Source organism: Leopardus geoffroyi, chromosome D4 (assembly GCF_018350155.1).
Source record: "Leopardus geoffroyi isolate Oge1 chromosome D4, O.geoffroyi_Oge1_pat1.0, whole genome shotgun sequence".
NCBI lineage: Eukaryota > Metazoa > Chordata > Mammalia > Carnivora > Felidae > Leopardus > Leopardus geoffroyi.
Window position 1 is genome coordinate 55,649,430 of NC_059342.1, and position 13,796 is coordinate 55,663,225.

General features: G+C 44.5%; 1 protein-coding gene across 1 annotated transcript; it reads right to left on the reverse strand.

The window, feature by feature from the left end:
* Positions 1 to 3,172: 3,172 nt before the first annotated feature.
* On the reverse strand, positions 3,173 to 13,763 carry BAG1 (BAG cochaperone 1). Its single transcript, XM_045469842.1, has 7 exons — positions 13,258 to 13,763; positions 11,738 to 11,866; positions 9,246 to 9,328; positions 7,518 to 7,631; positions 5,309 to 5,416; positions 4,191 to 4,253; positions 3,173 to 3,430 (listed from the first exon to the last, which is right to left on the reverse strand). The coding sequence occupies exons 1-7, from the start codon at positions 13,292 to 13,294 to the stop codon at positions 3,341 to 3,343; spliced, it is 624 nt and encodes a 207-aa protein (XP_045325798.1). The 5' UTR covers positions 13,295 to 13,763; the 3' UTR covers positions 3,173 to 3,340.
* Positions 13,764 to 13,796: the final 33 nt, after the last annotated feature.

A 13,796-nucleotide genomic window follows, 5' to 3' on the forward strand; every position in this document is an offset into this window, starting at 1 on the left:
AGGGAACAACAAGCATTTCCTCTCCGGTAGTGAAGCTGTAAGATGTATGAAATCAGGGTTGCTGACAGCCATGTTTCCTACTTTGTGGAAGAAGTAGGATTGACAGAATGATACCATCATGCCAAGAAAGAGATATGGGGCACTTGGGTGGCTCAGTAAGTTGAGCCTCCAACTTCAGCTGAGGTCATGATCTCACAGTTCATGAGTTCAAGCCCTGCATCCGGTTTGCTGCTGTCAGTGCAGAGCCCACTTCAGATCCTCTGTCCCCCTCTCTATCCCTCCCTTGCTCACACTCTCTCTCAAAACTAAACATTAAAAAGAGTTGAAAAAAAAAAAAAAAAAAGAGCACCTGAGTGGCTCAGTCGGTTGAGTGACCGACTCTTGATTTTGGCTCAGGTCATGATCTCACAGTTTGCGGGTTCAAGCCCCATGTTGGGCTCTGTGCTGACAGTGTGGAGCCTGCTTGGGATTCTCTCCCTCTCTCTCTGCCCCTCCCCACTCTCACACTCTCTCTCTCAAAATAAATAAATGAACATTAAAAAGAGAGAGAGAGAGAGAAAGATAGAGTAATTCCAAGTTGTGTTTGAGCTCCTGAAGTCCAACTGCCCTCGAATGTCCCAAAGTTACATGGGGTAACTTGACATCCTGCCAATAAATTTTCTATTTTAACAATCTCTTTGGAATTTGCTTTCTGGTGCTTTCAACTAAGAGTCCTGAATACCAGTCCTGAAGAAGGGCTTCTCAGAGAAGGTAACCTTTACGGTCTGTCTTAAAGGATTAGTAGAAATTGGTGACTAAACAGACAATGTGTGGGAGAATTCTTCCAGCTCTGTGAGGCTGAAGGATGTTTGTGGGTCACAGAGCCCCATTTGTTCCCCTGCAGTAGGACTGACCATGTCCTGAGAAAGTGGGCAACAGAGGAGTGTTCTTTCCCTGTTCACAGGCAGAGTTATCCTGTGGATGTGCAGATCTATGTGGGTGGGCCTTGTGCACAGGCCCCAGTCACCACCCTGAACATCTGCCCAGCAGCCTGTGCCTTACGGCCTCTCTTCTCCACCCTTAAATAAAACAATGGCTATTGACACTGTAAATGCTGTAAATTCCGGTGCTGACAGAGCTTCAGTGGCTGAGAGCAGCTATGGGAATTTCACTGTAGATATGTGTGCTCAACATACATTCATTTATTCTCCAAATATTTATTGAGCACCCATTATAAATAGATGTGCTTGAAATATGTTGTTAACAAGACAAAGAAACTCCTTAACCCAAGGAACTTAGAGAGTCTAGGGTTAAAGGTACATATGAATCAAATAATCCCACAAATAAATCATCATGGTTTATCATGCTACTTATCATTAAGAAAAGTTATGGCAAACTAGGAAACGGTATCGCATGGGGGTTTGATATGTTCTGACAGTAGATGAGGTTTCTCCATGGAGAGACATTTGACTTAAGTTCAAGGGATGTTCAGTTACCTAGAAAGGGGGTGGGGTAGGGACGGGGAGAGATGGTAAGAAGCTGTCCAAATGGAGGAACAGCATGTGCAAAGACAGGCAAGGAGAGGGCCTGCTCAAGGCAGGAGAGGGCACAGAGCATCTGGAAGACCACAGCAGCCAGCAAACAGGAGAGTGGCCCAGGATGACAGGGAGAGCACACAGGGTAGGGCCTTTGGCTTTTATCCTAAGGGGACTGACATGGTAAAATCTGTACTTTATGACCACTCAAGCTGCTCTGCAGAGGGCCAGAGGGGAAGTAGAGACCAATGAGGGAGAAAGAGAGAGAGGAAGAGAGAATAGGAGAGGGAGTGAGAAAGCCCACATTGTCAGGAGGCAGTATAGTGGAGATTAAGAGCGTGGGCTCTAAATCAAACCATCTAGCTTTGTATCCTGGCCTTGCCACTTATGGCCTTGAGAAATTACGTGAGCTCTCTGCTTCCTCACCTCTAACATGGGGAGAGTATCTGTCTGCCTCTTAGAATGTGTGAGGATTAAATGACTAATACACCCAAAGAACTCAGAACAGCACCTGGTGCACGGGAACTTCTCATTACATGTTTTGGCCCAAGGCCACAGGGCTACCGTATAAAAACAAATACTGAACTGCGAGGTGGGCTGGGCAAGGCGGAGCCTCATCCACTTATGCCCCACTGCCACTGCCTTGTGCTAGGCCCCGTCTGCGCAGTCTTAAATTCCTGGGGCTTCTGGGACTCCCTCTCTGCCAAATAAGGTCAGCCTCAGAGTGGCCTGTGGGAATCCTGTCTCCTGGGCACTGTGGGAAAATCTGGGGTGATGGCAGCCGAGCAGGTTAAGAGTTCTAGCATACAGAGCCACTCTCAACCTTATTAAACATAAATTATAGCTAGAACCGCAGAAGGCTTTTGCTTCTCATACTTCATCAAAAAAACTTGGAACATTGTTTTGCTTACTGATGATGTGTACGTACATTAACTACTTTTTAAAAAACATAACAACGTAGGGGGAAAAGGCCACAAAAAAAACAGGAACAGCCTTGAGGGAAACACTGACCTCAGAAGGGTACAATGAAACAGAAATGCCTTTGAAAGAACTCCTGAGAAGTTTACAGTTGCCTTCACTACCTGCCTCATTGTGACTCTTCTCTTTGCCCCCACTAAGCCATACTTGTGGCCTGGTTTCAAGCAGAGATTCAGTCAATACCAGCCTTAACCTACTAGAGATTTACCTGAGGACAAGGAAGTCTAAGCATCAATACAAGCCCCACCCAGAAATGGGCTTCTGAGATCTCAAGGCCCAAGGCTGGGCAGGGTCACTGGGAGGTGAGGTCAGGGTCTGTGAACCAACAATCCGGCCAGCTGTGCCAGAATTAGGTTACAATGAGGGATGTTTAGACTACCCCACGTTGCCAAACACCTGTTCTGAGCTACTCCCGACATTCCTGACTAGATGTAACCTCCTGGTGGTTCTAGGTTACATCTATAGGTTATAGAATCACAAGGGCAAAAAAAAAAGGCCTCATGTATCTGAAGATGGGGGTGGCCTATAAACCCAAATAGGAGGTCTCTCCAGCCCAAAGAAAGCACTCAGGCTCAAAAGAGCTGGGAAGACTTGGGAGGGGAGGCCCTCTCCAGACAAGGTGGGCTGCAGGACAGCACAGCCATACAGAGACAGAATGAGAAAACAGACAGGAGCTCTACTGAAGATTGCAGACAACACTTGTTCATTGAGAACAGGTAGAGGGGCAAGAAAACAGGCAACCGGCCAATTGTCCCCAGCGGCCCTGAAGAAATCAGGTCACTTCTATTCCAGACAGGACAGAGGTGGTGGCACTGTTCTTCAAGGCAGCACATGCTCTTTGCCTCACCTCACTCGGCGAGAGCTAAGTTTGTGGACTGTAGCCGCTCTGTCTCCTGGCAGATGTTCTGTTCCACGGTGTCACATTCAGCTAGGAATGCCTAATACATAAATACAGGGCAGTGAGGGACCATCCCGGGCTAGCCAATCCCTGCCCGTGCAAGGCTCTTTGCTTAGCCATTGTGCAGAACCCGTGGGTGACTGACTCAAAACAGGCTGTGTAGGGATGGAGCTGGTCTGGCTCTAAGGCAAGCAGGGCAGGGGCAGAGGCAGCATAGGACTAGGGTTTCTGACGACAACCCCCAGCAGGTGGTGAGGACAGGAAACCTTGCCACTGTGAATGTACAATTTCAGGGAGCAGTGTTCACCTGAATAGTGTCTCCTGGAATTGTGTGATCTTCCTTCCCAGTTAGTAAATTCAAATATAATTACAGGGACACGAAAGGAGCTTTTCTCTTATGTTCTGGGCTCATGAAATAACAACCAAAAAAAAAAAAAAAAAAAAAAAGTCCACACCACACATCACACCTCTATCCTACCCTACTTTGAGCAGGTAAACACACACGCAGGTAAACACATTAAACTTTGTAATCTCGGGGCGCCTGGGTGGCGCAGTCGGTTAAGCATCCGACTTCAGCCAGGTCACAATCTCGCGGTCCGTGAGTTCGAGCCCCGCGTCTGGCTCTGAGCCATCTCAAAGCCTGGAGCCTGTTTCCGATTCTGTGTCTCCCTCTCTCTCTGCCCCTCCCCCGTTCATGCTCTGTCTCTCTCTGTCCCCAAAATAAATAAACGTTGAAAAAAAAAAAAAATTAAAAAAAAAAAAAAAAAAAAAACTTTGTAATCTCTGACCACACAACTCACCTGAACCCTTTTCACCAAACCTTTCCTTTTCAGTCTACTGTCTTTGAAATTTTCTGGCAGAATCTGTGGAAGAACACATTGACACATAAATAATCTCAGTAAAAATGGCATAACAACATGATAGAACACCACAGTATGCCAAATGCATCTTAAGTCACCAGTGTCAATGAGACATGGACTTTCAGGAATGATTTCCCTTGGTCTGTATCTTATCTTACATGGCTCTTCCCATGGCTCTCGCCTATATAAAAGTTCCCTTTGTTCTCAATGTCTGGGCCATAGACACTGATCTGTAACAAAGACTTTGTTCTTTCTCTGTGTCCTATGTACAGATACTATGTCCTGGCCACACCATGAGCTCACTGTGCCTCTTCTTTACAAACCCCTCTCACTCCCCTAGAATCCCAAGCAGAGAAATTCACCCTCAAAAATGAGGCATCAGGGGCACCTGGGTGGCTCAGTCCATTAAGCGTCCAATTTCAATTCAAGTAATGATCTCGCGGTTTCACGAGTTTTAGCCTGCATTGCGCTCTGTGCTCACAGTTTAGAGCCTGGAGCCTGCTTCGGATTCTGTGTCTCCCTGTCTCTCTGCCCCACCGCCTCTCACTCTGTCTCTCATTCTCAAAAAAAAAAAAAAAAATTTTTTTTTAATTTTAAAAACATGAGGCATCAGGCTAGAAATTACATTACCATCCCTCTGCAGAAGGGAACATGGAGTCGATGAGCCCCAATAGTCTCATAAGAGCTACTCATGAGTCTAACTGAATTCCATCCAGCTAATGAGCCCAGTGGAATATCAGCCACATGAATATCAGGAAAGCAAAGCCCTGTGTTTCTCTGATCATAAAATCAGAGTCCGTTTGGGTTCCAACTTTGTGAGAACTGGATGCTATTAGTATACATAAATAAAAATGACAAAAGCCTTATGTTAGTGTGATGTGAGTGACTAAAAATCAGGAACTGTCTTATCTTTTTGTGTATCCATCAAGGACTAGCAGTGTCTGACACACAGCGGGTGCTCAATATACTCATACAGTAAGAGTGCATTACTGAAAGACTGAAACTGACTGAAACATAGTCAATGGAAACTAGTTCTTCTCAGCTGAATATTTACTTACCAGCGTGTCAATCTCTTCCAAGATCTTCATAAATTGCTCAATTGTGGCTTTTACTCTCCTATCAAGTTTGCAGAGAGCTTCAGCTTGCAAATCCTTGGCCAGAAAGCCCTGTGCAGGAATAATGCATTATTGCAAGGGTTCCTTGAGGCTGACAGAAAACTCCATGCCAAGACACTGATGAAACAGCCACACTCTGAGCCTACATCCCCCCAAAAGGCTAGGCCACACCTCAGACCCACAACTTCATCTCTTGCTAAAAAACAGAAAACCTGGCCCAGGGTCACCCCATGCACTGTGATAGGCTGCAGGCCACTCTGTCTCACATGGCCCACTAGGGCTGCAAATGCCTTCCGAGTGCAGCCCCCAGTCACCAGTGTATACCCACACACAAGAGACAGACATTAGGAACACGAGGTGTAGAGCCTGATGGGCCCAGGCTTGAATTCTGACTGCCCTTTACTGGCTTGTGATCTTGAGCAAGTTACTTAACCTATCTGAGACTTAATGTCCTCATTTTTAATATGGAGATTATGATACCTCACCCCTGAGGGTTACTATGAGGATAAAGAGGAATATATGCAGACCCTTAAAATAATTCCTGACATAGACCTGTGTAAACAAATGGCAGAATTTACATTATTTTCACTAAACTGTCTTGCTGTTTATTCACATTGCTTGGCCCAGTCACCAATTAGCTGGTGACAACAGGTGGACAGCGGGGATCTCTAAGAATGTTTATTGAAGATGCAGATTTGACCACTTGTAGTAAAGGCTTTAAACATTAACCAGCAATTCCAAGTGAGAGAATTTATGCTACCAAAGAGTCAGAAATGGTCAAAAAAGATTTACATCCAACGATGTTCAGAAAAGCATTAATGCATAATGATAAAATAACAATAGGTTGATGAACAATAAAGAATTGGTTGGCTAAACCATAACATATTCATATATGTGGCAATATTATGCAAGTTTTGAAATACATGATCATTATTTTTTTAAGATTTTATTTTTGTTTTAAGTACTTTCTACACCCAACATGGGGCTCAAGAGTCACATGCTCTACTGACTAAGCCAGGCAGGCACCCCAATAAGTATGATAATTTTTAATGACATAGGAAAATGTTCAATCTTTTATCTAATAGAACAATTTACAAAGTGTACACAACATTATATCAATTTAAGATGCAAAAATATATTCCAGTCTTTAGTATTGGTTGTCTTTTTTTTTTTTTAAGTTTATTTATTTTCAGAGAGAGAGAGCAAGGGAAAGAGGGGCAGAGAGAAAGGGAAAAAGAGAATCCCAAGCCGGCTCCACACTGTCAGCACATAGCCCAATGCAGGGCTCGATCTCACAAACTGTGAGATCATGACCTGAGCTAAAATCAAGAGTCAGACACTTAACTGACTGAACCCCCCAGGTGCCCCAGTATTGGTTATCTTTTGAGTCAGGGGCTTACAGGTATTAATGCCCCTATGTTTACCTAAAAGTTCTGTACAATCAGCATGTATTACTTTTGTAATTAAAACCAAAACATACATCTATTAATGTTATAAACTGAGGGGAGGGAGGGAAGATGTGATTTGGGGCTGTTCACAATCCTTACTTGGTCTCTGTACCCCTTCTCTAATAGAAGGAAATGAACAGGATACCATCCTCTAAGATCAAGCTCAACTTGGACCTTTTATGCCTCAACAAAATGTTCTTTGCCTTGCTAAACACATTATAACAGACTGGACTGAGAGAAGCTACCTGTTCTATTTCAGATAATACATGATCCTGCCATGGCAGGTGCTCTCCTAGGAGCACAAATGGATGCTGGGTAGGGTTTGAAAATAACAATGACAGTAATACTTATAAAGCACTTAGTATGTGTCAGACTCAAAGTACATCATTTTATTTTACAATTTTTGTTTTAAAGTAAGATCTACGCCCAATGTGGGGCTTGAACTCACAACCCCAAGATCAAAAGCGGCCTGCTCTACCAACTGAGCCAGTCAGGTGCCCCTCAAACTGCATCGTTTAATCCTCACACCAACCCTAAGAGGAGGGAGGTATTGTCATTAGTCTATTTTTACAGGTGAGGAACTTGAGACAAGGCAAACTTGCCCAAAGTAATAGAAAATGTAAAGCCAGGATCTGAACCCAGGGAATCTGACTAGAGAGGCTGCCCTGGTGACCACACATTTGCATCTCCACAAAGAGAGTGACCTGCTGGATTCCAGTAAGCTCTTTATTCAACTCTTCCAGTTGGTCAGCTGTCTTCTCCACAGACTTCTCCAAATCTTTCAACTTCTTTAGTTCAACCTCCTCCTCTGGACTGTTCTAAAACGTTTACAAAGAAAAAAAGAAAAAAGAAAAAGAAAGAAAAAAAAAATAAAACGTTTAAAAATAAAATGAAGTCAATAATCACCAAGAAAGGTAGCTTTTGTCTGGCAAGAAAAAAATCTGACCACAACTGGACTAAACCACTCTCCTAGAAAAAAATAGCCTTAACTCTGCTGCTTCTTGGAAAGCAAGCAGGAGGATTACACATTAGGGTTTTCTACCCACAAAGACTCTAGACTAGAGAGAAGATACTAAGAAAACATTTGGCCAGGCCCCGGACAGCTTGGGTTGGGAGGATGGAGCCAATCCAAGTGCCAGATTCAACCTAAACTTGGGGCTGATCCATAGCAGACTCCAGACTGAAACCTCAAGAGGAAACAAATTATAGTGACTACCTGTAAGGAGTCCAGAATGGTGAGACAGGTAGAATTCTACCATTCCTTTAAATGAATTCCTAAGTGCCACCCACCAACTGAGCTCTCCCACTTAATACGATGATGATGACAATGATGAATACTTTTGTTGAGCATTTCCTCCCTGCCAGGCACTAAACACTTTACCTGTATTATTATTTTAAGCCTTACCACATCCCTGTGAACAATCTAGTGTTTTTGATGATGAAACTGAGGTTTAATGTAAAGTAATCTTAGATCACACAGCCCAAAAGAGGTAGAAACGGACTTGAATGAGACTTGGCTCCATATATCCCAGGACAGCCCCAATTAGGGGTCCTATAGCTTCTTCAAACTCAACGCTTATGTTCTGCCCATTGCTCAGAACTATTCCCCTGACCCTTGAGCAAGAAACCTAGAATATTTCCCCTTCTCTCATCTAAACAATCAGTAGTCAGGGCCAGTAGCTTCCTGCTTTTACACTATCTCAAATTGATCACATTCTTCTTTGTGGGGAAATCCTAAGTGCCAATCTCTCGGCGTTCTGCAGCTGGACTTTTTTTTTTTGCCTACACTTTGCTAATCTCTGCCCTCTCTCCATCTCTCTGAATCAGCTACCTCACACAAAATAGAAAGCTTCTTATGACCAACAATTCCAGTGTGCTACAATGCAGGGCTGGCCATAAACCTCACTCATCACCCCAGAGGCTACTGTCCTCACAAACTGCCTCTTTTCCTCTTTCAGTTCTTTATTCTGAACTTTTCTTTCTGGCCAAAGAGGGTTTTTCCCTTGTGGGAGATTTTAGTAAAAGGGGTGTTTAAAGGGAGAGAGACTGATGAAATTTGCAGAGTACTTATTTTAAAAATCTATAGGCTTATTTTAACAAAACGTTCTCTTGCAAATCCCCTGCAAGTAAGTAAGGCCTGACTCAGGCCCCATTTTAACCAGATTGAGATCCCACCACCAACACAAGAGCTGTTATTGAAGCAGCATAACTGTTCCTAATTCCCAGAGTAAAAACCATAACCAACAGGAGTGGGAGGGCCTGAGAATAACAAAACTAGTAATCCTATCAAATGAATGGAGCTACATGTATTTAGAGAGACCTATTTTATTAATGCAGAATCTGGGTCCCCAGTTTGGCCTTTTAAATAGAACTGTGTATAAAAGATCTTGGTCATTTGATTCTCAGGTATTCTGGCGGAAAAAGCAATTTACCTTCTTCCCAATTAACATGACTCGGCAACCATTTTGTATTCCAAGTGCTGACAATGGCTTCTCCATTTCCTTCAGAGATTTTCCTGAAAAGAGAAGTTATGCCAAGTGGTAACAATTGTACAACACTGAAAACAGATTTCAGCAAGGGTACAGGAAACAGACAAGTGTGTTCACTAATGAGAAGAGGATAAATTGGTAATAACCTTTTCAGACAGTGTCTTGACCCAGAAATTTCACTTCAGAATTTATCCTAAACAAGTAACTGGACATGTGCCTACACAATAAGTGTTACAAGATAATCTTCAATGCAACCTTAATCATAATAGTGAGAAACTGGAAAAACAAACATTTAGGAATAGGGGATTGATTAGCTATACATCAGTACAGAAGACTTTGTAGGCATTAAACTAATTTAAAAAAATTTTTTTTAATGTTTTATTTATTTTTGAGAGAGAGACAGAGCATGAGCAGGGGAGGGGCAGAGAGAGAGAGAGGGAGACATAGAATCTGAAGCAGGCTGCAGGCTCTGAGCTGTCAGCACAGAGTCCGACGCAGGGCTTGAACTCACAAACTGTGAGATGATGACCTGAGACGAAGTTGGACACTTAACCAACTGAGCCACCCAGGCGCCCCTAAAGCTAATTTTTTTAGGAAACCTGAACGCCACAATAAATGCTGATGGCTCAGCATTATAAGAAAAATGTTATAAAAACTATATAGTCAATATAATCTCAGTTTCGTCAACTAAAAACACATACAAAAATAAGAACCCACACTTCAGGATGCCTGAACAAACAAACAAAAAGTTGGATAGAAATATGCTGAAAAGAGGGGCACCTGGGTGGCTCAGTAGGTTAAGTGCCCAACTTTTGATCTCAGCTTCAGGTCTTGATCTCAGGGTCATGAGTTCAAGCCCTGCACAGGGATCTGAGCTGGGTGTGAAAACTACTTTAAAAAAAAAAAAAAAAAAAAATATATATATATATATATATATATATATAAATGTATATATATATTATATATATACACACACACACATATATGTATATATACATGTATGTATATTTTTAAAAGTAGTATACGTATACATATATGCATGCATAGATACATGTGTGTATATATGTGTATATACACATATACATGTGTATATACATATACATGTATATATGCATGTATATATGCGTATGTGTATATATATGAGGGGTGCCTGGGTGGCTCAGCCAGTTAAATGTCCAACTTCAACTCAGGTCATGATCTCACGGTTCATGAGTTTAAGCCCTGCATCAGGTTCTGTGCTGACAGCTCAGAACCTGGAGCCTGCTTTGGATTCTGTGTCTCCCTCTCTCTCAGCCCCTCTTCCACGTGTACTGTCTCTCTCTCTCTCTCAAAAATAAATAAAACATTAAAAAAATTATTTTTAAAAAATAAAAATAATATAAGAAACATTCTGAAATATAATGAGGGCTTTTATCCAGAAGAACATAGAGCATTTTCTTTGTGCTTTCCTCCATTTTGAAATATGGTTTTTTGTTTGTTTGTTTGTTTGTTTTGAGAGAGAGAGAGAGAGAGAGCAGGAGAGAAGGGCAGAGGGAGAGAGAGACTTAAGCGGGCTCCATGCTTAGTGTGGAGCCTGAGGCAAGGCTCAATCCCACAACCCTGGGATCATGACCTGAGCCAAAATCAAGACAGGGACGCTAAGCCAATGGAGCCACCCAGGCACCCCTGAAACATGGATTTCTATTGCCTTTTATAATTCCATGATAAAGTGTTTAAAAAATAAAAAAAGACAAGGAGTTGCACTATGAAGTATAAATAAAAATGCTTCCCATCACTAAATTATTTAAGACCGGCACCAAATGGGATAAATCTGGCCCCATCAGATACCACAAATATGGGATCTCTCAGGAGATGGGGGGAGGTATGGGAGATATGGAATAGATATGGGAGATATGGGAATAGGAGGGGGAGGTGGGTCCTGGCAGAAATCAGTATCATCTACTGATGGGGGGCCTGCCATATCCAGGCCCCTAGTAAGTTTGTTCAACATCTCTGTGTCAGCACTATGCTGAGCATTGGACACAGTAGTGTCTTCCCTCAAAGTTAGTTATCCCTAACAGAGAAATCAGATGTTCAGCAACTATGAAAACAATTACTTAATAGTAACTTGCAGAAGTGGTCAGGAGAGCTACATACGCATATGATGGGAAGAGAATCTAGCTTAGCCAGGGAACACTGCCTGTGCACTTTCACCAAAAATGGTTAAGATTTCTGCCACCCTCATGGGACTTCAACTCTAACATCTGTCCAAATGTTTCAAAGTGTCCAGTATATCGAAGGGCCTCAGTAAAATACATGTCTAAGGAATGGATGACTAAACAAGCAAATAAGAATTATCCCAGTTTGAAAACTAAGAGTTACCACTAGGTAAGGCTAAGCAGTTTTAAGTAGGCCCATTAGCCATAAGGACTCAAAGCTGGAAGAGAAATGCCTACCCTTAAATATAAGTTTCTGAAAAGGCAGTGGGACCCCTGTGGCCTCCTCAACAACCTGGGCCAGGTCTTGGACAATTGGCTCACTCCAGCCCTGTTGCGGGATAACGTGAAGATCGTGCTTCTCATTGCCTGGGGACAGAGAAGAGTGTTTGATGAAGAAAACTCTTTCACATAAACCAAAAAAGGGTGACACTTTATTATATTTATTTACTCAGGCTTCAAGGCCCAGTTCATTTGCCACCTACTCCAAATAGCCTGTCTGTCCCCCCATCTGCCCAGCTTTGTCTGGTAACCTTCTCAAGGATTTTTGTGTCCTCTATGATAATAACTAGCAATCTAGTGATATCAGGTAGCATTTTACACACTTAATATGCATAAAGGACTGACTAGGCTCACTTCATACATTATCTTATTTAATCCTCAGAACAACCCCATTAAGGAGGTACTACCTATTAATCCCCATTTTACAGATAAGCAAACTAAGTTGAGGACCTAAGTTAAAAGACCTGCCTATTGAGACCCAACTGTGAAGTCAGAGCTTGACTTCACATCTATCTGATTTCCAAGGGCATGCTTTTCATCACAAGCTATCTGCTTCCTGTGGCCTGACTACCCTGTACTCTGTACTGTACTGTTCTTGTCTCCTTTGCTGTAATGGGTAAGGAATTACTTTTCCTCCAGGTCTCTTCTACTGGGCACATCTGGGCACAAACATGGCTGGTGCTCAGCAAATAGGCAATGAGTGAGTAAACTCAAACAGCAGAAAACTTCTTTTTGAACCAGAAATGCCAATTCTTTTCCAGGTATGTGCACAGTAAGGAGGTAGCCCATGTCCTGGGCATATGCCTTGAGCCTGCACAACAGCCACATGAAGTCAGCAGGACAGGTGCTACCAATTCTAACCAGATGCCTAGAAAAGAGACATCCCAAGGTCACTCAAAACTGAAGGATCTAGAATACTGGTCCCCAGATTCTGAGGCCCTGGGGTCTCCTCTAGTCCTAAGGAGACTTCATAGGTTCAGCTCTTGGGTGGACTTACTTTGTTTGGCTATCACCTCCAACAGTAGACAGACCCTAAGGGTTCCCAAGGCGTAGGCTTGTAGCCACATCCCACTCAAACAACGGACGTAGGTTTAAACTCACCACACACGCAGGTATCCAGACACACAGCAGTCATATACGACACGGCCAAACACAATGCTGATACAAAGACTCACAAGGACTGCCCAGGCACACACTAAGACATATAACCAGGACGACGACGTGAAGCACGTACATGGACGATAAGACAAAAGGCAAATGGCTTGAGACAAAATACACTGGCCCCTGGAAAGGTGTGCAGATACAAGACCCGCACAAAAAGCCGGTCCCAAACACAAACAAGACCTCACATTTCCAGACGCTAGGACCAGCACAAGAACACACGCCTTTGGAGGACACGTGGCCAGACCCCCACCAGGCTTTGGTGGACCGGCACGGAGCCCAGCCGGCACGAAGCCCACCCGGCCGTCTGCGCTCACTGTGGGTGACGGTCACGCTGAGGCCGCCTGTCGCCATTTCCTCGCTCCCGGCCACCTCTTCGCTCCCGGCCACCTCTTCACTCCCGGCCACCTCTTCACTCCCGGCCACCTCTTCGCTCCGGGCCGAGCGAGTCCGCACTTTCTTCACCCGCGGCCTGCGAGCGCCGGTGGCGGCGCCCCTGGTGGATCCGGCATGCCCGCGGGCCGCACTCCGGACGGATGATCGCTGAGAGGGAGGCGGACCGCGCTCGGCCGGGGGCACCGACTGGCGCGGCTCCCGGCCCGGCCGAGGGGCACGCCGCCGGGGACCCAGCCGCTCCCGGTCGCCTCGCGGTCTCCGCGCGCCACCGCGCTCCGCCAGACCCGCGCTAGTTGACCACCCAGCGGTGGGAGAGGAGCTTGGCGCCTTGCAACGCCGCGCGGCTGCTTCCCTGCCCCGCCCCGGCCCTGCCCGGCCCGGCCAGGCCCAGCGGGCCTACCGGCCCCGCCCCTTGGAGCAGGCCCGGCTGAATTCGGCCACAGCAGCTTCGGCCCCACCC

Excerpts from the sequence above, each read along its gene's own strand:
- BAG1 (XM_045469842.1), bottom strand. The coding sequence starts at position 13,294 with ATGGCGACAGGCGGCCTCAGCGTGACCGTCACCCACA. Across the intron at positions 9,329-11,737 it reads TCAGAAACTTATATTTAAGG|GAAAATCTCTGAAGGAAATG; the intron begins GTAGGCATTTCT and ends TTCTCTTTTCAG. Across the intron at positions 3,431-4,190 it reads GTTTGGTGAAAAGGGTTCAG|GCATTCCTAGCTGAATGTGA; the intron begins GTGAGTTGTGTG and ends TTTATGTATTAG.